Consider the following 25,894-nt stretch of genomic DNA (forward strand, 5'->3'; position numbering starts at 1 on the left):
CATCTTCCTCTGCCGGCTCGGGTGCTGAGCCCATGCAGCTGGGAGGTATCCGCATCTCGACTAAGGAGAGGGAACGGAGAATCACCAACCGCCTCTGTCTCTATTGCGGTTCCGCTGGTCATTTTGTCATTTCATGTCCAGTAAAAGGCCAGAGCTCATCAGTAAGCGGAGGGCTACTGGTGAGCGCTACTACTCCTGTCTCTCCTTCAAGATCCTGCACTACCTTGTCGGTCCATCTACGCTGGACCGGTTCATCAGCTTCCTGCAGTGCCTTAATAGACTCTGGGGCGGAGGGCTGTTTTATGGACGAGACCTGGGCTCGGGAACATGACATTCCTCTCAGACAGTTAAAGGAGCCCACGGCCTTGTTCGCCCTGGATGGTAGTCCTCTCCCCAGGATTCAGCGTGAGACGCTACCTTTAACCCTCACTGTTTCTGGTAATCATAGTGAAACCATTTCTTTTTTAATTTTTCGTTCACCTTTTACACCTGTTGTTTTGGGCCATCCCTGGCTAGTTTGTCATAATCCTTCCATTAATTGGTCTAGTAATTCTATCCTCTCCTGGAACGTCTCTTGTCATGTGAAATGTTTAATGTCTGCTATCCCTCCTGTTTCCTCTGTCTCTTCTTCACAGGAGGAGCCTGGTGATTTGACAGGGGTGCCGGAGGAATATCACGATCTGCGCACGGTGTTCAGTCGGTCCAGGGCCACCTCCCTTCCTCCACACCGGTCGTATGATTGTAGTATTGATCTCCTTCCGGGAACCACCCCCCCCCCCGGGGTAGACTATACTCTCTGTCGGCTCCCGAACGTAAGGCTCTCGAAGATTATTTGTCTGTAGCTCTTGACGCGGGTACCATAGTCCCCTCCTCCTCTCCCGCCGGAGCGGGGTTTTTTTTTGTCAAGAAGAAGGACGGGTCTCTGCGCCCCTGCATAGATTATCGAGGGCTGAATGACATAACAGTGAAGAATCGTTATCCGCTTCCTCTTATGTCTTCAGCCTTCGAGATCCTGCAGGGAGCCAGGTTTTTCACTAAGTTGGACCTTCGTAACGCTTACCATCTCGTGCGCATCAGGGAGGGGGACGAGTGGAAGACGGCGTTTAACACTCCGTTAGGGCACTTTGAATACCGGGTCCTTCCTTTCGGCCTCGCTAACGCTCCAGCTGTCTTTCAGGCATTAGTCAATGATGTCCTGAGAGACATGCTGAACATCTTTGTTTTCGTTTACCTTGACGATATCCTGATTTTTTCACCGTCACTCCAGATTCATGTTCAGCACGTTCGACGTGTCCTCCAGCGCCTTTTAGAGAATTGTCTTTTTGTGAAGGCTGAGAAGTGCACTTTTCATGCCTCCTCCGTCACATTTCTCGGTTCTGTTATTTCCGCTGAAGGCATTAAGATGGATCCCGCTAAGGTCCAAGCTGTCATTGATTGGCCCGTCCCTAAGTCACGCGTCGAGCTGCAGCGCTTTCTCGGCTTTGCGAACTTCTATCGTCGTTTCATCCGTAATTTCGGTCAGGTGGCAGCTCCTCTCACAGCCCTTACTTCTGTCAAGACGTGCTTTAAGTGGTCCGTTTCCGCCCAGGGAGCTTTTGATCTCCTCAAGAATCGTTTTACATCCGCTCCTATCCTTGTTACACCTGACGTCTCTAGACAGTTCGTTGTCGAGGTTGACGCGTCAGAGGTGGGCGTTGGAGCCATTCTTTCTCAGCGCTCCCTCTCTGACGACAAGGTCCACCCATGCGCGTATTTTTCTCATCGCCTGTCGCCGTCGGAACGTAACTATGATGTGGGTAACCGCGAACTGCTCGCCATCCGGTTAGCCCTAGGCGAATGGCGACAGTGGTTGGAGGGGGCGACCGTTCCTTTTGTCGTTTGGACTGACCATAGGAACCTTGAGTACATCCGTTCTGCCAAACGACTTAATGCGCGTCAGGCGCGTTGGGCGCTGTTTTTCGCTCGTTTCGAGTTCGTGATTTCTTATCGTCCGGGCTCTAAGAACACCAAGCCTGATGCTTTGTCTCGTCTCTTCAGTTCTTCAGTAGCCTCCACTGACCCCGAGGGGATTCTCCCTGAGGGGCGTGTTGTCGGGTTGACTGTCTGGGGAATTGAGAGGCAGGTAAAGCAAGCGCTCACTCACACTCCGTCGCCGCGCGCTTGTCCTAGGAACCTTCTTTTCGTTCCCGTTCCTACTCGTCTGGCCGTTCTTCAGTGGGCTCACTCTGCCAAGTTAGCCGGCCACCCTGGCGTTCGGGGTACGCTTGCTTCCATTCGCCAGCGTTTTTGGTGGCCCACCCGGGAGCATGACACGCGTCGTTTCGTGGCTGCTTGTTCGGTCTGCGCGCAGACTAAGTCCGGTAACTCTCCTCCTGCCGGCCGTCTCAGGCCGCTTCCTATTCCCTCTCGACCGTGGTCTCACATCGCCTTAGATTTTGTCACCGGACTGCCTTCGTCAGCGGGGAAGACTGTTATTCTTACGGTTGTCGATAGGTTCTCTAAGGCGGCTCATTTCATTCCCCTTGCTAAGCTTCCTTCTGCTAAAGAGACGGCACAAATCATCATCGAGAATGTTTTCAGAATTCATGGCCTTCCGTCAGACGTCGTTTCGGACAGAGGTCCGCAATTCACGTCTCAATTTTGGAGGGAGTTTTGCCGTTTGATTGGGGCTTCCGTCAGTCTCTCTTCCGGCTTTCACCCCCAGTCTAACGGTCAAGCAGAACGGGCCAATCAGACTATTGGTCGCATCTTACGCAGTCTTTCTTTTCGCAACCCTGCGTCTTGGTCAGAACAGCTCCCCTGGGCAGAATACGCCCACAACTCGCTTCCTTCGTCTGCGACCGGGCTATCTCCTTTTCAGAGTAGCCTCGGGTACCAGCCTCCGCTGTTCTCATCTCAGTTCGCCGAGTCCAGCGTCCCCTCCGCTCAGGCTTTTGTCCAACGTTGCGAGCGCACCTGGAAGAGGGTCAGGTCTGCACTTTGCCGTTATAGGACGCAGACTGTGAGGGCTGCTAATAAGCGTAGAACTAAGAGTCCTAGATATTGTCGCGGTCAGAGAGTTTGGCTCTCCACTCAGAACCTTCCCCTTAAGACGGCTTCTCGCAAGTTGACCCCGCGGTTCATTGGTCCGTTCCGTATTTCTCGGGTCATTAATCCTGTCGCAGTTCGACTTCTTCTTCCGCGATACCTTCGTCGCGTCCACCCGGTCTTCCATGTCTCCTGCATCAAGCCCGTCCTTCGCGCCCCCGCTCGTCTTCCCCCCCCCCCCCCATCCTTGTCGAGGGCGCACCCATCTACAGGGTCCGTAGAATTTTGGACATGCGTCCTCGGGGCCGTGGTCACCAGTACCTTGTAGATTGGGAGGGGTACGGTCCTGAGGAGAGGAGTTGGGTTCCCTCTCGGGACGTGCTGGACCGTGCGCTGATCGAGGATTTCCTCCGTTGCCGCCAGGTTTCCTCCTCGAGTGCGCCAGGAGGCGCTCGGTGAGTGGGGGGGTACTGTCATGTACTGTCATGTTGTGTCTTGTCTCTGTCCTTTCCCTTCACCCTGTCTCCCTCTGCTGGTCGTTGTTAGGTTACCTTTTCTCCCCCTCTTTCCCCCAGCTGTGCCTTGTCTCCTCCTAACCACCTCGTCACCCCTTTTCCCACCTGTTCCCTTTTTCCCTCTGATTAGGTCCCTATATCTCTCTCTGTTTCTGCTCCTGTCCTTGTCGGATTCTTGTTTGTTGTGTTTCATGCCTGAACCAGACTATCGTCATGTTTGCTGTAACCTTGTCCTGTCCTGTCGGAATCTGCCGGTCTATCTGAGCCTACCTATGTTTGATTATTAAAGAAGCTCTGTTTAAGTTAGTTCGCTTTTGGGTCCTCATTCACTCACCGTAACAGTAGTATTATAAATGTAAGAGTTCTAAACTTCCTTAATAAGCACAATGTCTTGAGTAAAAGCCCAATTGGATTCATACCAACACATCGCACGACTGATCATATTTACACACCCTGATAGATAAACATGTCCACCAAAATAATCCCAAAATATACGCTTGCTTTATCGACTTCCATAAAGCATTTGATTCTATTTGGCATACAGGACTGTTCTACAAAGTTATTGATTGTGGTGTAGGGGGTAAAACATATGACATAATTCAATCAATGTTTACTGGCAATACGTGCAGCATTAAAATCGGCAGGAAAATAACATAATTCTTTAACCAAGGGCGGGGCCTTCACCAGGGTTGCAATCTGAGCCCTGCACTCTTCAATATTTACATCAACTAATTGGCCACTATTCTAGAAAAATCCACAGCCCCTGGTGTTAGTCTCCACAATTCAGAGGTTAAATGCCTTCTCTTCGCAGATGACCTATGCCTGCTGTCTCCCACTGCACAAAATAATCTCAACTGGAGACCTTAATGATGCAGTGAATGAACTGAGAGAGAAAGCACGCAGGGCATTCTATGCCATTAAAGACTTATTCAAATTGAAATACCTTTTAAAATTTGGCTAAAACTAATTGAATGTGTCATTGAACCAATTGCATTTTATGCCAGCGAAGTGTGGTGTCCACTTGCAAAACAAGATTTCACAAAATGGGACAAACACCGCATTGAAATCCTGCATCCACAGTTCTGTTATATTCTCCTATATGTCCAGAGGAAAACTACAAACAATGCATGCAGGGCAGAATTAGGCCAATATCCACTAATAATAAAAACTCATAAAAGAGCAGTTCAGTTTTGGAAACATCTAAAGTACTGTGGCCCCCCTCTCATATCATTACCAAGCCCTGCAATGCCAAGAGCTGAGCAAAGAAAGTCCCCTCATCTAGCTGGTCCTGGGGCTGAGTTCACAAACCTGTTCTACTAACACACTGAAGCCTCAAGACCAGGACAACCAATCAATCAGAATAAAGAAATGACAACACAATCAAAACAAAACTACATTGCTTATTGGGAAACACAAGCACAAGCACAAAGAACAATGCAGTGCTATCTGGCCCTATATCGACAATACACCGTGGCTAACTATTTGACCATTGTTACTGATCAAAACCTTAGAAAATCCTTGGCGAAGTACAGGCTTTTTCAATATTTCAAAGACTTCTTTGATGAGAATAGGCTACCCTTCCTGTTTTGGGAAGACACGGAGAGCATTGGGTTGGCAGCGCACTACATTGCTGACAGACTAATCAACCTGCACATTTCCTCTAATGTATGGTTATTTTGACCCTTGGTTATTGTTGTTACTTTTGTCCCGCTGACAACTTTGATTCTTATTGTCATAATATTGTAAATATCTAAAGTAAGCTATGGCAATATGTACATTGTTACGACATGCCAATAAAGTGAATTGAATTGAATTGAGAGAGATCGAGAGAGAGAGAATTACCTATATTTGGTTGAATTATTTTAAACTTTCACTTTCACTTAGCCTGTGAATGTAGCTAGCTAGCTAGCTAAGCCTACTCAAACATCCGGCTCAAACAGAGAGGGATGCCATGTTAGCTAGCTGGCAATGGTTATCCAACACTGGAACTCTTTCAAGTCAAGGTTTGCTTTTGGTTTTATAAATGTATTGCCACTGGGGCCCACCATTACAACTGCTAAACTGTACTGCATGATTATAGCGGGTGTACTAATGCGTTAGTTTTAGTATGTAGACTATGAGGTGAAAACGATGTAGGCTGTGTGTAGTGGTTAGCAGTTATAATATGAAGGTTTGGCTTGGCAAGTTTTTTCTGCCTGGTCACAGACAGTGATTTGTTGTGCACTGAAGTCCACAGGTGAAGGGAAAAGGTGAGAGGAGGAGAGTTCCTAGTTGCGAGAAGGAATTATATTTACAAGCAAAGTGATCATGCAGTTTTTATGTGGCTGCTATGAAAGTGAACTGTGTTTGCGTGTGATCAGGTGTGTATTCATTCTGCCGATTCTGTTAAAAAAAATTTTTTAAACGAAAGCAAACGGAACGGAACGGGGAGAAACATACCTGAATTTGTCCAATAGAAACTCTAATTTGCAATTGTAGGACCACTGATTTCACCCTAGATCAGCTGGATGCAGACAAGAGTGTGCAAGGCAGTATTGAATGTGTCACTGGCTGTCACCTTGTTTACTAAAAATTCTCTCACTTCACTTAGCAACCTCATGATGGGTAAAGGGAAATTAGAGTATGATGTAGTAACATAAATCTATCGATGTTACATTGAGCTAGGTGAATGGAATATGAATAGCAGTCATCCAATATGCTCTACTATAAATAATGCCATGCTCATTAAAAAAATTATCATCCTCCCTCATCTTAAGCATCACCGACTGCCACTGATTGAAGCCCATTTCAGAATTGTTCTATATCCTGACAGGATAAATGTAGACAGCCAACTCTGAACTGCTGTTTGGAATAATTGAGTGATATCCAATCAGACAGCGGTAGACAGCGGTGGGCCCCTATTTCTGAAATAATTACACCCTGACAACACACTATGCATGGCTTCTACTGCAGGGAGGGGGCTTGACTTTCAATGTCTTCAAATCAGAACACACACCAGCGTGATTGGCCATGAACAGAGGGCATCTGTGAGGGCATCTCATTGTGTTGGGTTGCTACCCTCTCAGAGGTGTGCATTATTGCATCTAAATTCCCTTATTGCTGATCAAAATGTGTGCCCTCCCACTGTTGTTTTCTTTTTGTCATCACTGTTGGGAAACAAATACAGCTGGAATGTGGGCATTTTTGGGATATACGGCTTGTGAGTTGTGTTGTATCCACTTTTCATTTGGAATATCCCGCTCAATGCTTTTTTGAGGTGGCATGTTTGATGTGGCACAGCAGGAGTGACTGGAGTGGGAGGAAGAGGAGTAATGTGTGACAGTGACAGAATCACAGAGATCCTATTAAATGACTAAGTAAGTAAAAAATACAAAAAATAAATATAATTCCTAATTCTATGGACAGAACCCACCCAGCCATATAGCTCTATAGACCTGGCTAGGCCTGTGTGACTGAGACACCCATGAGCTCGTCTTCCACAGCTGACTGTGATTGACAGTGCAGCCTCTGGGCTCTGACACCAACCCACACAGTTCCTGTTTGACTAGAGATCTGCTCTGGGCTCTGGCTCGCCTCCAGTTATTCGCACCACAATATACTCTATCTGCCGTACCTGGACTCTATTACTGACTGACAGAATGGATCTAAGTTCTACACTGTACTGTATTTACATGTCATTTTACAGTGTGCAGTCCATGCATTTGTTTTGGTTTATCCTCAAAGTAGAAGTACAGTGGATTATGTCCACAAATGTTGCGGGATGAACCACCTAAAAACCTTGCTTAGAAAGACCCTCATTCCCCCCTCTCTCTCTATATATATATTTCTCCCAGTGTTGCGTGATGACTTCAGACAGAACCCCCAGGACTTGGTGGTAGCGGTGGAGGAGCCTGCCACCCTGGAGTGCCAGCCTCCTCGTGGGCACCCTGAGCCCACCACCTTCTGGAGGAAAGACAAGGCCCGTCTGGACCTCAAAGATGACAGGATCACTGTGAGTACTACATCCCGAGGACCCGGTCCTCTGTGTCTGCTCTCATTATGGAGAGCTAAAATATACAGATTAAATGACCCCCCATCCCAGATTGTCTGATGTAGACTTTGTTGAGCCATCTCTCTTTGACTGTCAGATTCGTGGAGGGAAGTTGACCATCTCCAACACCAGGAAGAGTGATGCAGGGATGTACGTGTGTGTGGCCACCAACATGGTGGGGGAGAGAGACAGTGAGACGGCTCAGCTCTCTGTGTTCGGTAAGGACAGATACTGGACAGACACTTCTCTCTGTACTTACCTGTAATGGCTGCAGTGGTTACATGCTATCTGTTTATGTTTTAAAACCTTGCGTAGAAAGCTTATGTCTTGTCTGTCTGTGTTTCGTGGTTTTCCAGAGAGACCCACTTTTGTGCGTCGGCTGGTGAACCAGGTGGTCCTGGTGGAGGAGAGTGTGGAGCTCAAGTGTCAGGTGCAGGGAGACCCACCTCCCTCTCTACGCTGGAGAAAGGATAATGTGGATATACCCCGCGGCAGGTGAGGAGAGAAAGTGTGTGTGTGCATATGTTTGTGCATGTGCGTATGCAGAACATCCCTGGTCATCCCTACTGCCTCTGATCTGGCAGAATCAGTAACATAAATGCTTAGTTTGTAAATGATGTCTGAGTGTTGGATTGAGCCCCTGGCTATCCATAAATAAGTCAATAAAAACTGGAACATGTGGCCGTCTGCCTTGCTCAATATAAGGAATTTGAAATGATATATACTTGTACTTTTACTTTTGATGCTTAAGTATATTTTAGCAATTACATGTACTTTTGATACTTAAGGATATTTAAAACCAAATACTTTTAGACTTTTACTCAAGTAGTATTTTACTGGGTGACTTTCACTTTTACTTGAGTCATTTTCTATGAAGGTATCTTTACTTTGACTCAAGTATGAACATTGGGTTCTTTTTACACCCCTGTGCGTATGTGTGTGTGCATGCTTGTGAGTGTGTGTGTGTGCCTATGTGCCCTACGTGCCTGCGTGTGCGTTCTTGTCTTTTACGATTCCTGTTGTGGCTATGGTTGAAACGTGTTGATATATGGACTGTGAGGCAGAACTACTGAGTCCCAGGCTGAAGCTGGAGCAGGTAAACACCTGACATGTTACAACAGCGTTGCTTTGATCACGGTGCCTAACATTGTTTCTCAAAGCCCACGGAATCCTGTTCTTAAGCCCAGATTAAATGTAATATGCTACTTAACATATGCATGCTACCCTGAGGTACAGATTGGATTCAAATCAAATCAAATTGTATTTGTCACATACACATGCTTAGCAGATGTTAATGCGAGTGTAGCGAAATGATTGTGCTTCTAGTTCCGACAATGCAGTAATAACCAACGAGTAATCTAACCTAACAATTCCACAACTACTACCTTATACACACAAGTATACATGTATTACATAAAGATGGAAAGATGCAGTAGATTATATAGAGTACAGTATATACATATACATATGAGATGAGTAATGTAGGCTATGTAAACATTATATTAAGTGGCATTGTTTAAAGTGGCTAGTGATACATTTTGACAATCAATTTCCATTATTAAAGTGAGCTGGAGTTGAGTCAGTACGTTGGCAGCAGCCACTCAATGTTATTGGTGGCTGTTTAACAGTCTGATGGCCTTGAGATAGAAGCTGTTTTTCAGTCTCTCGGTCCCTGCTTTGATGCACCTGTACTGACCTCGCCTTCTGGATGATAGCGGGGTGAACAGGCAGTGGCTCGGGTGGTTGATGTCCTTGATAGTGTACGTGTCATGGAGGGCAGGTAGTTTGCCCCCGGTGAAGCGTTGTGCAGACCTCACTACCCTCTGGAGAGCCTTACGGTTGTGGGCGGAGCAGTTGCCGTACCAGGCGGTGATACAGCCTGACAGGATGCTCTCGATTGTGCATCTGCAGAAGTTTGTGAGTGCTTTTGGTGACAAGCCAAATTTCTTCAGCCTCCTGAGGTTGCTGCGCCTTCTTCACAATGCTGTCTGTGTGGGTGGACCAATTAAGTTTGTCCGTGATGTGTACGCCGAGGAACTTAAAACGTACTACCCTCTCCACTACTGTCCCGTCGATGTGGATCGGGGGGTGTTCCCTCTGCTGTTTCCTGAAGTCCACAATCATCTCCTTTGTTTTGTTGACGTTGAGTGTGAGGTTATTTTCCTGACACCACACTCCGAGGGCCCTCACCTCCTCCCTGTAGGCACTCTCGTCGTTGTTGGTAATCAAGCATACCACTGTAGTGTTGTCCGCAAACTTGATGATTGAGTTGGAGGCGTGCATGGCCATGCAGTCGTGGGTGAACAGGGAATACAGGAGAGGGCTCAGAACGCACCCTTGTGGGGCCCCAGTGTTGAGGATCAACGGGGTGGAGATGTTGTTACCTACACTCACCACCTGGGGGCGGCCCGTCAGGATGTCCAGTATCCAGTTGCACAGGGCGGAGTCAAGACCCAGGGTCTGATGACGAGTTTGGAGGGTACTATGGTGTTAAATGCTGAGCTGTAGTCGATGAACAGCATTCTCACATAGGTTTTCATCTTGTCCAGATGAGTTAGGGCAGTGTGCAGTGCGGTTGCAATTGTGTCGTCTGTGGACCTATTGGGGCGGTAAGCAAATTGTAGTGGGCCTAGGATGTCAGGTAGGGTGGAGGTGATATGGCCCTTGACTAGTCTCTCAAAGCACTTCATGATGACGGAAGTGAGTGCTACGGGGCGGTAGTCGTTTAGCTCAGTTACCTTAGCTATTTGGCATGCTTCATGCTCTTGTGTATGCTGTCTGTGAGTGTGAGTGCATTAGTAAAGCATATATTGCCATTTACCTGTGCATGACTGCATGCACAATATATAAACCACAACCAAAAAGATGTGGACACCTGCTTGTCGAACTTCTCTTTCTAAAATCATGGGCATTAATATGGACTTGGTCCCCCCTTTCCTGCTATAACAGACTCCACTCTTCTGGGAAGGTTTTCCATTAGATGTTGGAACATTGTTGAGGGGACTTGGTTTCATTCAGCCACAAGAGTGAGGTTGGGCACTGATGTTGGACGATTATTATTGCCTGGCCCGCAGTTGGCATTCAAATTCATCCCAAAGGTGTTCGGTGGGGGTGAGGTCAGGGATCTGTGCAGGCCAGTCAAGTTCTTACACACTACTCTTGACAAACAATTTCTGTATGGACCTAGCTTTGTGCAAGGGGGCATTGTCATGCTGAAACAGGAAAGCGCCTTCCCCAAACTATTGCTACAAAGTTGGAAGCACAGATTCGTCTAGAATGTAATTGTATGCAATAGCGTACATTTTTCCCCTCACTGGAATTAAGGGGCCTAGCCCAAACCATGAAAACAGCCCCAGACCATTATTATCTGACAAACCCAGATTCGGACTGCCATCGGACTGCCAGATGGTGAAGCGTGATTCATTACTCCAGAAAACATGTTTCCACTGCTCCAGAGTCCATTGGCGGTGAGCTTTACACCACTCCAGACAACGCTTGGCATTGCGCATGGTGATCTTAGGCTTGGGTGCGGCTGCTCGGCCATGGAAATCCATTTCATGAAGCTCCCGACGATCAGTTTTTGTGCTGATGTTGCTTCCAGAGGCAGTTGGGAACTCGGTAGTGAGTGTGGGAAACGAGGACAGACTATTTTTTCGCTGTAAGTGCTTCAACACTCTGCGGTCCCATTCTGTGAGCTTGTGTGGCCTACCACTTTGCGTCTGAGCTGTTGTTGCTCCTAGGCAATTCCACTTCACACTAACAGCGCTTACAGTTGACCGGAGCAAGCCTAGCAGGGCAGAAATTTGATGAAGTGACTTGGTGGAAAGGTAGCATCCTATGACGGCACTACAGTCGTGGCCAAAAAGTTTTGAGAATGACACAATTATTAATTTCACAAAGTCTGCTGCCTCAGTTTGTATGATGGCAATTTGCATATACTCCAGAATGTTATGAAGAGTGATCAGATGAATTGCAATTAATTGCAAAGTCCATCTTTAACATTTAAATGAACTGAATCCCCAAAAAATATTTCCACTGCATTTCAGCCCTTCCACAAATGGACCAGCTGACATCATGTCAGTGATTCTCTCGTTAACACAGGTGTGAGTGTTGATGAGAACAAGGCTGGAGATCACTCTGTCATGTTGATTGAATTTGAATAACAGACTGGAAGCTTCAAAAGGAGAGTAGTGCTTGCAATCATTGTTCTTCCTCTGTCAACCATGGTTACCTGCAATTAATGAAGTGCCGTCATCATTGCTTTGCACAAAAAGGGCTTCACAGGCAAGGATATTGCTGCCAGTAAGATTGCACCTAAATCAACCATTTATCGGATTATCAAGAACTTCAAGGAGAGCGGTTCAATTGTTGTGAAGAAGCCTTCAGGGCGCTCAAGAAAGTCGAGCAAGCACCAGGACCTTCTCCTAAAGTTGATTCAGCTGCGGGATCGGGGCACCACCAGTACAGAGCTTGCTCAGGAATGGCAACAGGCAGGTGTGAGTGCATCTGCACGCACAGTGAGGCAAAGATTTTTTGAGGATATCCTGGTGTCAAGAAGGGCAGCAAAGAAGCCACTTCTCTCCAGGAAAAACATCAGGGACAGACTGATATTCTGCAAAAGGTACAGGGATTGGACTGCTGAAGTCATTTTCTCTGAATCCCTTGTCCGGAGAAGACAACGTGAGCGCTACCATCAGTCCTGTGTCATGCCAACAGTAAAGCATTCTGAGACCATTCATGTGTGGGGTTGCTTCTCAGCCAAGGCAGTGGGCTCACTCACAATTTTGCCTAAGAACACAGCCATGAATAAAGAATGGTACCAGCACATCCTCCGAGCGAAACTTCTCCCAACCATCCAGGAACAGTTTGGTGACAAACAATGCATTTCCCAGCATGATGGAGCACCTTGCCATAAGGTAAAAGTGATAACTAAGTGGGTCCATAACTTTGGGTCCATGGCCAGGAAACTCCCCGGACCTTAATCCCATTGTGAATTTGTGGTCAATCCTCAAGAGGCGGGTGGACAAACAAAAACCCACAAATTCTGACAAACTCCAAGCATTGATTATGCAAGAATGAGCTGCCATCAGTGTGGCCCAGAAGTTAATTAACAGCATGCCAGGGTGGATTGCAGAGGTCTTGAAAAAGCAGGGTCAACACTGCAAATATTGACTCTTTGCATCAACTTCATGTAATTGTCAATAAAAGCCTTTGACACTTGTGAAATGCTTGTAATTATAATTCAGTATTCCATAGTAACATCTGACAAAAATATCTAAAGACACTGAAGCAGCAAACGTTGTGAAAATTAATATTTGTGTCATTGTCAAAACTTTTGGCCACAACTGTACATTGAAAGTCATTGAGCTCTTCAGCAAGCCCATTCTACTGCCAATGTTTGTGTGTGGAGATTGCCTGGTTGTGTGCTCAATTTTATACACCTGTCAGCAACTGTGTTGCTGAAATAGCCAAGTGAAATAGCCAAATCCACTAATTTGAGGGGGTGTCCACATATTTTTGTATACATAGTGCATGATGCACGTAACTCCATTTCTTTACTCTACTTCCTCCTTTTTGTCTGTGTTTCTGTATCTATATTTTAGTATTCAAGCTCTTGATTTTCGATGATATAAAGTGCATTCGGAAATGAACAATACCCCATAATGACAAAGTTTTTACAGTTATTAAAAATGAAAAACAGAATTACCTGATTCACATAAGTATTCAGCCCCCTTGCTATGAGACACGAAATTGAGTGCAGGTGCGTCCTGTTTCCACTGATCACCCTTGAGACGTTTCTACAACTTGCTTAGAGTCCACATGTGGTATTGACTGGACATGATTTGGAAAGGCACACACCTCTCTATACAAGGTCCCACTGTTGACAGTGCATGTCAGAGCAAAAACCAAGCCATAAGGTCGAAGAAATTGTCCGTAGAGCTCTGAGACAGGGTTGTGTCGAGGCACAGATCTGGGGAAGGGTACCAAAACATTTCTGGAGCATTGAAGGTCCCCAAGAAAACAGTGGCCTCCATTATTCTTAAATGGATGAAGTTTGGAATCACAAAGACTTTTCATAGAGCTGTCCACCCGGCTAACTTTGCAATTGGAGGAGACGGGCCTTGGTCAGGGAGTCAACCAAGAACCTGATGGTCACTCTGGCAGAGTTCCAGAGTTCCTATGTGGAGAATGGAGAACCTTCCAGAAGGACAACCATCCCTGCTGTGTTCCACCAATCAGGCCTTTATGTTGGAGTGGCCAGACAGAAGCCACTCCTCAGTAAAAAGGCACATGACATCCTGCTTGGTGTATGCCAAAAGGCACCTAAAGGACTCTCAGACCAAGAGAAACAAGCTTCTCTGGTCTGATGAAACCAAGATTGAACTCACATCTGGAGGAAACCTGGAACCATCCCTACGGTGAAGCATGGTAGTGGCAGCATCAGGCTGTGGAGATGCTTTTCAGTGGCAGTGACTGGGAGACTAGTTAGGATAGAGGAAAAGATGAACGGAGCAAAGTAAAGAGAGATCCTTGATGAAAATCTGCTCCAGAGTGCTCAGGACCTCAGACTGGAGCGAATGTTCACCTTCCAACAGGACAACGACCTTAAGCACACAGCCAAGACAATGCAGGAGTGACACGTTTCTGAATGTCCTTGAGTGGCCCAGCCAGAGCCCGGACTTGAACCCAATCTAACATCTCTGGAGAGACCTGAAAATATATTTTCAGCAACGCTCAGCATCCAACCTGACAGAGCTTGAGAGGATCCGCAAAGAAGAATGGGAGAAACTCCCCAAATACAGGTGTGCCGAGCTTGTAGAATCATACCCAAGAAGACTAAAGGCTGTAATCGCTGCCAAAGGTGCTTCAACAAAGTACTGAATAAAGTGTCTGAATACTTGTGTAAATGTGACATTGCATTTTTTATGAACATTTTTTAAAACCTGTTTTTACTTTGTCATTATGGGGTGTTGTGTGTAGATTGATGAGGGGGAAAAATGATTTAATCAATTTTAGAATAAGGCTGTAACGTAACCAAATGTGGTAAAAGTCCAGGAGTCTGAATTCTTTCCGAATGTACTTCAGAAAGTATTCACACCACTTGACTTAAAAAATAAATAATGTTACAGCCTGAATTCGAAATGGCCAACATATAATACCCCATAATGTCAAAGTGGAATAATGTTTTTAGACATTTTTACAAGTTAATTAAAAATGAAAATCTGAAATGTCTTGAGTCAATAAGTATTCAACCCCTTTGTTATGGCAAGCCTAAATATGTTCAGGAGTAGAAAGTGTGCTTAACAAGTCAATTAATACGTTTCATGGACTCACAGTCGAGCAATGAATTTCAAGCAGAGATTCAACCACAAAGACCAGGGAGGTTTTCCAATGCCTCACAAAAAAAGGGGACCTATTGGAAGAAAGGTTCAAAAAAGCAGACATTGAATATCCCTGTGAGCATGGTGAACTTATTAATTACTCTTTGGATGGTGTATCAATACGACCAGTCACTAGAAATATGCAGGCGTCCTTCCTCACTCAGTTGCTGGATTGGAAGGATACCTCTCAGGGATTTCAAAATGATTCCAATGGTGGTTGTAAAACAGTTACAGAGTTTAATGGCTGTGATAGTAGAAAACTGAGGATGGATTAACAGTGTTGTAGTTACTCCACAATACTAACCTAAATGACAGAGTGAAAATAAGGAAGCCTTTACAGAATAAAAATATTCCAAAACATGCATTCTTTTTACAATAAGGGACTAAAGTAAATCTGCCAAAAATGTGGCAAATTAATAACTTTATGTCCTGAATACAAAGCATTATGTTTGGGTCAAATCCAACACAACACATCACTGAGTACCATTCTTCATATTTTCAAGTATACTGTAGTGGTGGCTGCATCATGTTATGGGTATGCTTGTAATCATAAAGGACTGGTGAGTTTTTCAGGATAAAAATAAACGGAATGGAGCTAAGCACAGGTTAAATCCTAGAGGAAAACCTGGTTCAGTGGGCATTCCACCAGACACTGGTAGATTAATTTAACTTTCAGCAGAATAATAACCTAAAACACAAGGCCTATTGCACACTGGAGTTGCTTCAACTTGAAAACCTATGGAAGGACTTGAAAATGGCTGTCTAGTAATGATCAACAACCCACATTGACAGAGCTTGAATAATTTTAAAGATAATAATGGGCAAATATTGTACTATCTAGGAGTGTAAGCTCTTAGAGACTCACAGCTGTAATCGCTGCCAAAGGTGATGTATTGACTCAGGATTGTAAATTCTTATGTAAATTAGATATTTCTGTATTTCATTTTCAGTACATTTGCTAAAATTTCTAAAAACATGTTTTCACTTTGTCATTATGAGGTATTGAGTGTAGATGGGTGAGAGAAAAATATATATTTAATCCATTTTGAATTCAGATTGTAACATAACAAAATGTAGAATAAATCAAGGGGTATGAATTATTTATGAAAGTTTTCTACCCGTTCTAGCTAGACTCATAGAAATAGTCATTTTATTTATATAGCTACTCTACACAAGACCTAAGCTCTAGCAATACCATATATTTAGGTCACTATTATGTATCATTATCTAATTGAAGTGGCCATCAGGACAATTGCACAGAGCAATAATCCATTTACACAACTGGCTTTAGACATGCAGGGTAGTCTGAGGTTAGAGACCTTAGCTTGGTGTCACAACAGGAGGACTACACTGCCAATGGAGTCAATATGTGGTTAGGTCCACAGCATAAAACAACATTTACCATAACTCTTTGTCCCTCCCAGCAGCCGGCTTTACTCTGTTAGCCTGGCTAGTTTCACAGTAACTGAAAACACTTTCACAGTTTGCCGATGTCAAATCCAATATGACGTATTTGACCCTATTGGGATCTGTATGAGAGGAAATATATGTTTCAGTCCATGATATACTTTAAGTGTGTATTTCTAGGAAGTACCCTGAAGTAGTAGTGGTGTGGGAGAGAATTAAGATAGTGTTGGCTTCAATCTGTGTGTTCAGCAGGACCATGTATCCGAGACAGGAAGTGGCCGTGAGGAACGTTCTCTCAGACTGGGGTAGAATAGAGTAGTGTCTGTCTGGCTGTACTTCCATCTGGCTGTCTCTCTGTCTACTCCCTGTTCACTCCTTTCTCCATCCTTCCCCCTGATTCCAGAAACATGCCCTACTTCCAGACCTGCCATTCTCTCTTTCTCGCTCTCCTTCCTTCCTTCCCGCCCTCTCTTTCCCCATCCCTCCCAGACCAGCCCTCTGGGGAGGTGTGTATGTGGGTCAGAGACGTGACATGACTGGAGTCTTCACAAGTTTCAGACAGACACACCAACTGTCCTAACGGACAGAAAGCTCTATCGATATTCTCCCCCCTCACTTTTCTCACCTCTTGTATCTGTGGCCCCACCCCCCTCATTCTGTTTCAGTGCTCTGCTCGTCTCACATGTCCAGACATTATGGAAGACTGGACAGATTTACCGTCTGCTGGTCTGTCTGCCTCAGAGACCAGAGGAGGCCCCTTAGAGGGTAGAGTCCAGCTCTATAATGTTCCATGCTCTGCAGCCATGTCAAACCCTCTGCCCTTGAGTGATGAACTGGTAGACATGCTCTGTTAGGACTGGTGTTTCTCTGAGTGATGGACTGGTAGACCTGCTCTGTTAGGACCAGTGTTTCCCTGAGTGATGGACTGTTAGCCCTGCTCTGTTAGGACTGGTGTTTCTCTGACTGATGGACTGTTAGACCTGCTCTGTTAGGACTGGTGTTTCTCTGAGTGATGAACTGGTAGACCTGCTCTGTTAGGACTGTTGTTTCTCTGAGTGATGAACTGGTAGACCTGCTCTGTTGGCACTGGTGTTTCTCTGACTGATGGACTGTTAGCCCTGCTCTGTTAGGACTGGTGTTTCTCTGAGTGATGAACTGGTAGATCTGATCTGTTAGGACTGGTGTTTCTCTGACTGATGGACTGTTAGACCTGCTCTGTTAGGACTGGTGTTTCTCTATGTGATGAACTGGTAGACCTGCTCTGTTAGGACTGGTGTTTCTCTGAGTGATGAACTGTTAGCCCTGCTCTGTTAGGACTGGTGTTTCTCTGAGTGATGAACTGTTAGCCCTGCTCTGTTAGGACTGGTGTTTCTCTGAGTGATGAACTGGTAGACCTGCTCTGTTAGGACTGGTGTTTCTCTGAGTGATGAACTGTTAGCCCTGCTCTGTTAGGACTGGTGTTTCTCTGAGTGATGAACTGTTAGCCCTGCTCTGGCTGCCTTAATCGACTTCCGCCTCATCGGCTCCCGTGGAGCAGTTGTTGTGGGTTTAACTGCCTTGCTCAAGGGCAGAACTGAAGATTTTTCCACCTTGCCAGCTCTGGGATTAGACAGCCTCTCTTTCTTTCTTTCTTTCTTTCTTTCTTTCTTTCTTTCTTTCTTTCTTTCTTTCTTTCTTTCTTTCTTTCTTTCTTTCTTTCTCTCTCTCTCTCTCTCTCTCTCTCTCTCTCTCACTCACTCACTCACTCACTCACTCACTCACTCACTCACTCACTCACTCACTCACTCACTCACTCACTCACTCACTCACTCACTCACTCACTCACTCACTCACTGACTCACTCACTCACTCACTCACTCATAGCACACATAGCACACATAGCACACACACTCCCACACACCCCACAGTGGGTGCCTCCTCTTCATAAATATTGAAATAGAGGAAGAGTCAGGGTTCCAGCTGAAAGCACCTTTCATTTTACCTTTCCTTTCAGCCCTGCACAATTGGCCCCCTTTCTCCTCCTCCTCCTCTGTAGCAGAATGTAGTCTCTCTGCAGCGCAGAGTTTTAAGTGTCTCAGAAAACCTTGCTTTATTTTTCAAAACAACCTTATCTCCACAGCCTATTATTTTATGTAAGCTTTACTCTAACATGTCCCAGAAGTGGACTGCTTTTCTGGTATGCATGCTTGACTTGTGTAATGTCAACCTCTCCTCTCCTTCTTCCTCAGATATGACGTCCGTTATGAGAAGGAGGATTTCCTCCTGAGGATCAAGAAGGCATCGGCTGGCGACCAGGGCACCTTCACCTGTGTGGCTGAGAACCGTGTGGGCAAAGTGGAGGTCTCGGCTACCCTCACTATCAGGGGTGAGTATATGCTAACGTAGGAGACAGACAGACACCAGTCCTGTTCCTGGAGCTGTGGTAATAGTCTCAGCAGGGTGAGTCCGTGCGATTGTTATCGCCCCCCTGATGTGAGCCTGGAGCTGGGCTCAGTCCCTCTCTTTCCCAGGGCCCAGACTGAATGATTACACCAGGACCTTCAGCCTCCACACAAAGATGAGCAACTTAACCAGAACCAATTGTGCTACACACCCTGCATCGCTCTCTCCACTGGAATGCTAATAGAACTGGTGCAGTGAGACTCTGGTAGGGTATTTTAAGGGTATTTGTGTTGAAGAGGGTAAGGGCAGGCGAAACTCAGCTTTCTGATTTTGCCTTTGTTTGTTTGTACATAAGCACAGTGTGTCAGTGGTGATGCTATTATGTTTCCACATCTGTGACTGTGCATAAGACAATGTGAACATTGTATTACTATAAAACCCTTCCAACCTAAGATTATGCCAGGTTTATTTCCTTTACCTAAGCCCCATGCCATCACCTGCCATGGTGACTGAACCCCACTCTCCTCATCCGTACCTGCTGGACTTTTGTACCCAACACCATGTCATTCATTTCTGATTTTCATTTATTTTTCTTTCCCTCTCCTCTCCTCCTCTCCTCTCGGTCTTGTGTTTTGTCCTCACCCATCCACACCATTGTTCTTTCACCAGCTCGCCCTGTTGGTAAGTAAGACCTGATCCCATTGTGCATGTATTACTCTCTCTCTCGCTCTCTCTCTCTATCACACAACGATACACACATGCACACACACACACGCAAAGGCACATGCTTAAAAGGGCTCAGTAAATGTTCCTACCCTTGCATACATACACACCGATAAACACAAAACACACATTAACACCTGATTATTTAACATACAGTACTAATTCATGCACATTTAGTTCCTTAGTTTGAACCACCCAACCCTGCCCTCCTTTTAGTTGTGTTGTAAAGTTAGTTGAAAACCCTTTGTTTCTCCAACAGTATCAAGACATAGTAGTTGATATGCAGTAGTTCTGATGTAGAGACTAGAAGGGGAGAATGTGTGTTAAAGCAGCCGTGCTCATGAGTTGGTCTCATTCATGCAGGTTTGCGGCCAGCTGGAACTATGGCTTCTATGGTCTGTTACCTGTAGTAATGGCTCTTAAGAGAGGCAACTAGACAATCACCTGTTGCATGTTCCCTGCAGCCTGTAGCTTGTAGCTGAAACCTGTAGCGCTCCTTGCTTAGTGTGTGTACATGAACATAATTTTCTCTAAATGTGTTCCTGCTGTGCTGTGGTGACAGTTTGACATATCTGACCTTTGACCTTCAGAGGCTCCCCTGTTTGTGGTGCGACCCCGGGACCAGATCGTGGCTGAAGGGCGCACAGCCACCTTCCCCTGTGAGACCAAGGGCAACCCCCAACCCACTGTGTTTTGGCAACGAGATGGGAGCCAGGTAAGAAACCCTTGTTTGAATAACGTGTGTTGAATGTCTGTGTGCTTTCATACATGAGAGTTCCCCTTAGTGTGTTGGCCTCCTCCAATGCACATAAACAAAAATAACCTTCTCCTTGTTTACCTAATTGAGACATGAAGGTTTGGTCCTGATTGGACAGTGGATAGAGCCGTGGAGCGAGAGAGGGCATTCCGGATTCCCGAGCCTGGTGACAGTTACATAATGAAGTGAATCATCAGTCCACTTTGCAGGGCTTTGACCAGCAATTTATTTCACAAGAAATTACATAAATTTTCTGCATTAGTTGTTAGGCATAATGGGATCAGGCTAATGTCCTTCCCTTACCCTCCGTTTGTCTGCTCTCAGGTAGCGGAATGGGAAAAAAATCTAATTGACGCGAAAGAGGCAGAGTCTTCAAGGCTATGTGTGAGCGGCTGTGAGGACTCACTTAACTTCAAGACCGGTAGTGCAGGGCATCATCACTGGCAGGGCTGACTGCGTCTCACCCACAGTGTAAATTACTGACCACTCCGAGCAGATAGAGGACCCCAAACCCTTACTACTGAATTACACACACATTTCTAGGATAAGTGAGTGAATAGGAGGACTAAGGATATAACATCCTAGTTAGTAATGAACATACACTGAGAATGGAAATGGAGTAAAATCGAGCAAGGCTTCAGATGATTGGTTTGACCTGTTGGTGCTTTTTAGTTAATGCAGTCTGCTCTTGCCTTGTACATGTATGGTGCATGGGACTACACTGTTATATAACATTGTATTGCCAAGGTTGTCACTGACAGTAATTATGACTCACAGTACATTTATGATTTACTATTCGCTCATACTATTAAGGTCAACATTTAGGCCTACATTGAATCTCGCCATGTTTTCTATGGAGCAGAGGACTAAACACCATGCTGTTTTTCATAATGAGTCTATGTTATCTCACCAGGATCTGCTGTTCCCCAGCCAGCCAGCGCAGGGAGACAGCCGTGTGTCAGTGGCAGTGAGTGGAGAGCTGACCATCTCCTCCGTACAGCGCTCTGATGCAGGCTTCTACACATGCCAGGCCCTCACTGTGGCCGGCAGCATCCTGGCCAAGGCTCAGCTAGAGGTGGCAGACGGTGAGAGCATATAGAGCATGCCACGCACAAACACATGTGCACACACACACACACACACACACACCACATACACTAGTAGATGGTGGTCATATCAATGCGCACCTGCAGAGCTATCCTTGCGAACAGAATTGTACACCTTGCCTGAGAACAATGCACAACTAAGTGCAAGCACACACACTTGCTTGACCACATGCACTGAAGGTGCATAAAATGCATCAGAGGCTGACTATTTAATGTTTGGCACTAGTCTTGGCTGAGATGTGCTGAATGCTGTAAGAGCTAATCGGTCAAATGCCTTCATCCATTTCATTAGCATGTCACTGTGGGAAGTTGCACCAGAGAGAGGCCATGAAAGGCCTGCAAAGAGAGAAACTGTTCAAATGAAAACTCCCTGATGGAGAGTCACATGTACACCTCTCTCCTCCTCTCAAAGAGCATCATTATCTTAAGTGCTGAGCTAGTGCCAGTTAGGAGCTGTTTACGCCTCTCTCCCTCTCTATCTCTGTCTCCATCTCTCTCTCTCTTTCTCACTCATTTCCTGGATTCCTCTCACACACATTATTGAATTAACATCTGCTAAAGGATTTTTTGGAAAGAGAACATACCTTGTCATGCGAGTTGGAAAATATGTAAATAGTGTTGCTGTATACAGTACAGGGGATTGAAGGAATGATCAAGTGGTTGAGTGTGAAAAATGCAACAAGAGCTCACGGTTTTACCAATTTGACTTCAGATTCAGACACAGCGTTTTTGACGCCCTGGGTTGCTCAAATCAAGTAAATCAAAATCAAATTGTATTCGTCACATATGCCGAATACAACGGGTGTAGACTTAACCGTGAAATGCTTGCTTACGAGACCAGTGATATAGAATTAAAAAATAATAGTAAAAATAAAAAGAGTAAGACAAGAGGAATAAAACATACAAGAATGAAGCTATATACAGGGAGTACCAGATCAATGTGCAGGGAGGGGAATGAGGTATTTGAGGTAGATATGTACATGAAGGCAGAGTAAAGTGATTAGGCACCAGGATAGATAATAGTAAGACTAAAATAAAGAGTAGCAACCGCATATGATGAGTATGTCAAATCAAATCAAATTGTATTTGTCACATGCGCTGAATACGACAAGTTTAGACCTTACTTTGAAATGCAAGCCCTTAACCAACAACACAGTTTTAAGAAAAACAAGAATTAGGAAAAAATATTTACTAAATAAAGTAAAGTAAAAAATGAAAGAGCAACAATAAAATAACAATAACGATACAGGGGGTACCGGCACGGAGTCAATCTGCGGGGGTAGTCGAGGTAATTGAGGTAATAAGTACATGTAGGTAAGGGTAAAGTGACTATGCATAGATAATAGATAATAAACAGCAAGTAGCAGCAGCATAAAAAAAGGGGGGTCAATGCAAATAGTCCAGGTACCCATTTAATTAGCTGTTTAGCAGTCTTATGGCTTGAGGGTAGAAGCTGTTCAGAAGTCTTTTGGACCTAGACTTGGCGCTCCGGTACCGATTGCCATGCCATAGCAGAGAGAACAGGGTGGCTGTAGTCTTTGGCAATTTTTAGGGCCTTCCTCTGACACCGCCTGGTATAGAAGTCCTGGATGGCAGGAAGCTTGGCCCCAGTGATGTACAGGGCCATACGGAAGGCCGAGCAGTTGTCATTCCAGGTGGTGATGCAACCAGTCAGGAGGTTCTCGATGGTGCAGCTGTAGAACTTTCTGAGGATCTGAGGACCCATGCCAAATCTTTTCAGTCTCCTGAGGGGGAATAAGTGTTGTCGTTCCCTCTTCACGACTGTCTTGGTGTGCTTGGACCATGATAGTTTGTTGGTGATGTGGACACGAAGGAACTTGAAGCTCTCATCCTGTTCCACTACAGCCCCGTCGATGAGAATGAGGGCGGGCTCTGCCCTCCTTTTCCTGTAGTCCACGATCATCTACTTTGTCTTGATCACATTGTGGGAGACGTTGTTGTGTGTGTTGTGTGTTTATGTTGTGTCGGTATGCATTTGTGTGTTATGTGCATATGTACAGTAGTGTATGTGAATGTGTGTGAGTGGGTCAGTATGGTACAGTGGGGCAAAAAGTATTTAGTCAGTCACCAGTTGTGCAAGTTCTCTTACTTAAAAGATGAGAGAGGCCTGTAATTTTCATCATAGGTACACTTCAACTATGACAGACAAAATGAGAAGAAAAAAAATCCAGAAAATCACATTGTAAGATTTTTAATGAATTTATTTGCAAATTATGGTGGAAAATAAGTATTGGGAGATCTAGCACAATTGGTTGCTGACTAAATACTTGTTTTGCCCCACTGTATATGTGTGAGAGTGTATATAGTGTGTATATTTTGTATTGTGAGTGTGCATAGAGTCAGTACAAGACAGGGTCAGTGCAGAGTAACCATTATCTAACTATTTAGCAGTCTTACGTTTGCCTGATATAGAGGTGCTGGATGGCAGGGAACTCGGTACTGGGCTGTCCGTACCATCGTCTGTAGTGGTTTGCTGTCGAGGGTGGTGCATTTGCCAAATTAAGCGGTGATGCAGCCAGTCAAGATGCTCTCGATGGTGCAGCTGTAGAACTTTTTGCTCAGTATAGTTCCGCTTCAAACTAGGGCTGTGCGGTCACATTATTTCGTCAGCCGGTGGTTGTCAAGCAAATAACTGTCGATCTCATGGTAATAAACACATTTAGCATGTCCTAGTTTCCACACATTGCCTAGTTTCCACAGATGCAGACCTTTGGAACATCTACATTTTAAAAAGGCTAATAAATCCATGTAAAATAGCCAACACATTCACAAAAATCCATTATTTATTTTAGACAGGTCTAAAGAAATCTGATATAAAGAAAATGTCATCTATTTCAGAAGAACAGAATAGCATACTCTGAGTTGTCCTTATGTTAGGTCCTAATCTGGCTATGCCATGTGGCTGTGGGCTACACTAGTTCATTTAGCAGACAAGATTTGGTTAGATTTCCGTGGGATTATTTTATATTGTTTTATAGTATGAAAAATATAATTGAATAAAGCTGAATAAAATAGAAAGGATATTTTCTCCAAACTGTTTGAGCGAGTGCGTGCATGTGTCTATTCTGTGTTGAGCGGTAGCAAAGAAATAGGTACTCCTACATGTTTTATTTAGAGTTATTAATGTAACTTTAGGCTGCATAATACGACTCTAATGATGATTTGAAACAAGTCGCTTGAAAGGCATGAGCTCTGCTTTGTTTTTTTGCGCAGGCTGTACACACTTCATCAGTCTCTCATTCACAATTTGACAAGCACTTGACAAGCATTTGACAAGCAGCATTGGACTAGTAACCGGAAGGTTGCAAGCTCAAACCCCCGAGCTGACAAGGTACAAATCTGTCGTTCTGCCCCTGAACAGGCAGTTAACCCACTGTTCCTAGGCCATCATTGAAAATAAAAATGTGTTCTTAACTGACTTGCCTAGTTAAATAAAGGTAAAATAAATTTTAAAAAACTTGATAATGCCTCTAATTTCACGACGGCATCCCCTTTGTGTGGTCTTAATGCACCCTAAAAAAAGTTAATGACTTTTGCGGCCAGTGGACGTTGTTCCCTTCTCCCTGGGTGATATGTGCCCCGAATCACTTCTCACTCACATGGCTCTCCATCACGTGATTGGGACTTTCTCACAGGCTACAAGTGAAGACAGACACATCGGGGACGCAACTGCGTGCGTGCTTGTCCAATTCCGAGGCGCATATTGAAGATATTGGAAGGACTGTCCACATTTACTTTTCGTCAGCCAACAAGATGAGCTGGCCTAACAAACAGCAAAAGCACTAGCCTATGTCAATCTACTATCCCCCATAGTACAAAAGTTTACCTATTCTATTCTGTGCCAGAAATAAATATTCTAACATAGTCTGGTACAGTTGTGGGATGCATTAGATCCTAAATTAATGCATCCACTAGCATAAAAAAACATGTTTTTATGCAATGTTGCTGACGCAACAGATCAGAACATCTAGCTTGACATCTCGTTAACTATTAGGCTATTTCTTCACATTATAAGCACAGCAATGCACACATGGCAGTAGGTTATAAGCGTGAATGTTCCATTAGCGGAAAAACACCATTATCAAAAGTGAGATTATGCATGTAATGCTTAGATTATAAAGGTGCATTTTTGATGGTGAAAAGTATTTCCCCAAACTTGAAACTCACACACTACTTATGTATGCCAGTTATGCTCTAATCTCATTGTAAAGCACATTAATGTGCTTAATTTTAAGAAGTTATTTGGCCACTTTAGTTGTGATACAAATCTTATCAAAACATAGTGGTGGAAAAAGTACCCAATTGTCATGCTTGAGTAAAAGTAAAGATACCTTATTAGAAAATGACTCAAATAAAAGTGAAAGTCAACCAGTAAAACGCTGCTTGATTAAATGTCTGAAAGTATTTGGTTTTAAATATACTTAAGTATCAAAAGTGAATGTAATTGCCAAAATATACTTAATTATCGAAAGTAAAAGTATAAATCATTTCACATACCTTATATTAAGCAACCAGAAGGCACTATTTTCTAGTTTTATATTTAT

General features: G+C 44.7%; 1 protein-coding gene across 4 annotated transcripts in view; it reads left to right on the forward strand.

The window, feature by feature from the left end:
- LOC110536823 (roundabout homolog 2) overlaps window positions 1-25,894 on the forward strand; it is a 214,136-nt gene that overhangs the window by 144,919 nt on the left and 43,323 nt on the right. For all 4 annotated transcript variants that reach the window (XM_036937236.2, XM_036937238.2, XM_090192049.1 and 1 more), the window contains exons 3-8: window positions 7,376-7,533; window positions 7,670-7,790; window positions 7,929-8,067; window positions 18,590-18,726; window positions 20,057-20,181; window positions 21,137-21,308. In XM_036937236.2, the coding sequence (XP_036793131.2) occupies window positions 7,376-7,533; window positions 7,670-7,790; window positions 7,929-8,067; window positions 18,590-18,726; window positions 20,057-20,181; window positions 21,137-21,308 (852 nt within the window). The remainder of the gene's footprint in view (window positions 1-7,375; window positions 7,534-7,669; window positions 7,791-7,928; window positions 8,068-18,589; window positions 18,727-20,056; window positions 20,182-21,136; window positions 21,309-25,894) is intronic.

This window comes from Oncorhynchus mykiss, chromosome 12, assembly GCF_057628025.1.
Source record: "Oncorhynchus mykiss isolate SJ-2025 chromosome 12, ASM5762802v1, whole genome shotgun sequence".
Lineage (NCBI taxonomy): Eukaryota > Metazoa > Chordata > Actinopteri > Salmoniformes > Salmonidae > Oncorhynchus > Oncorhynchus mykiss.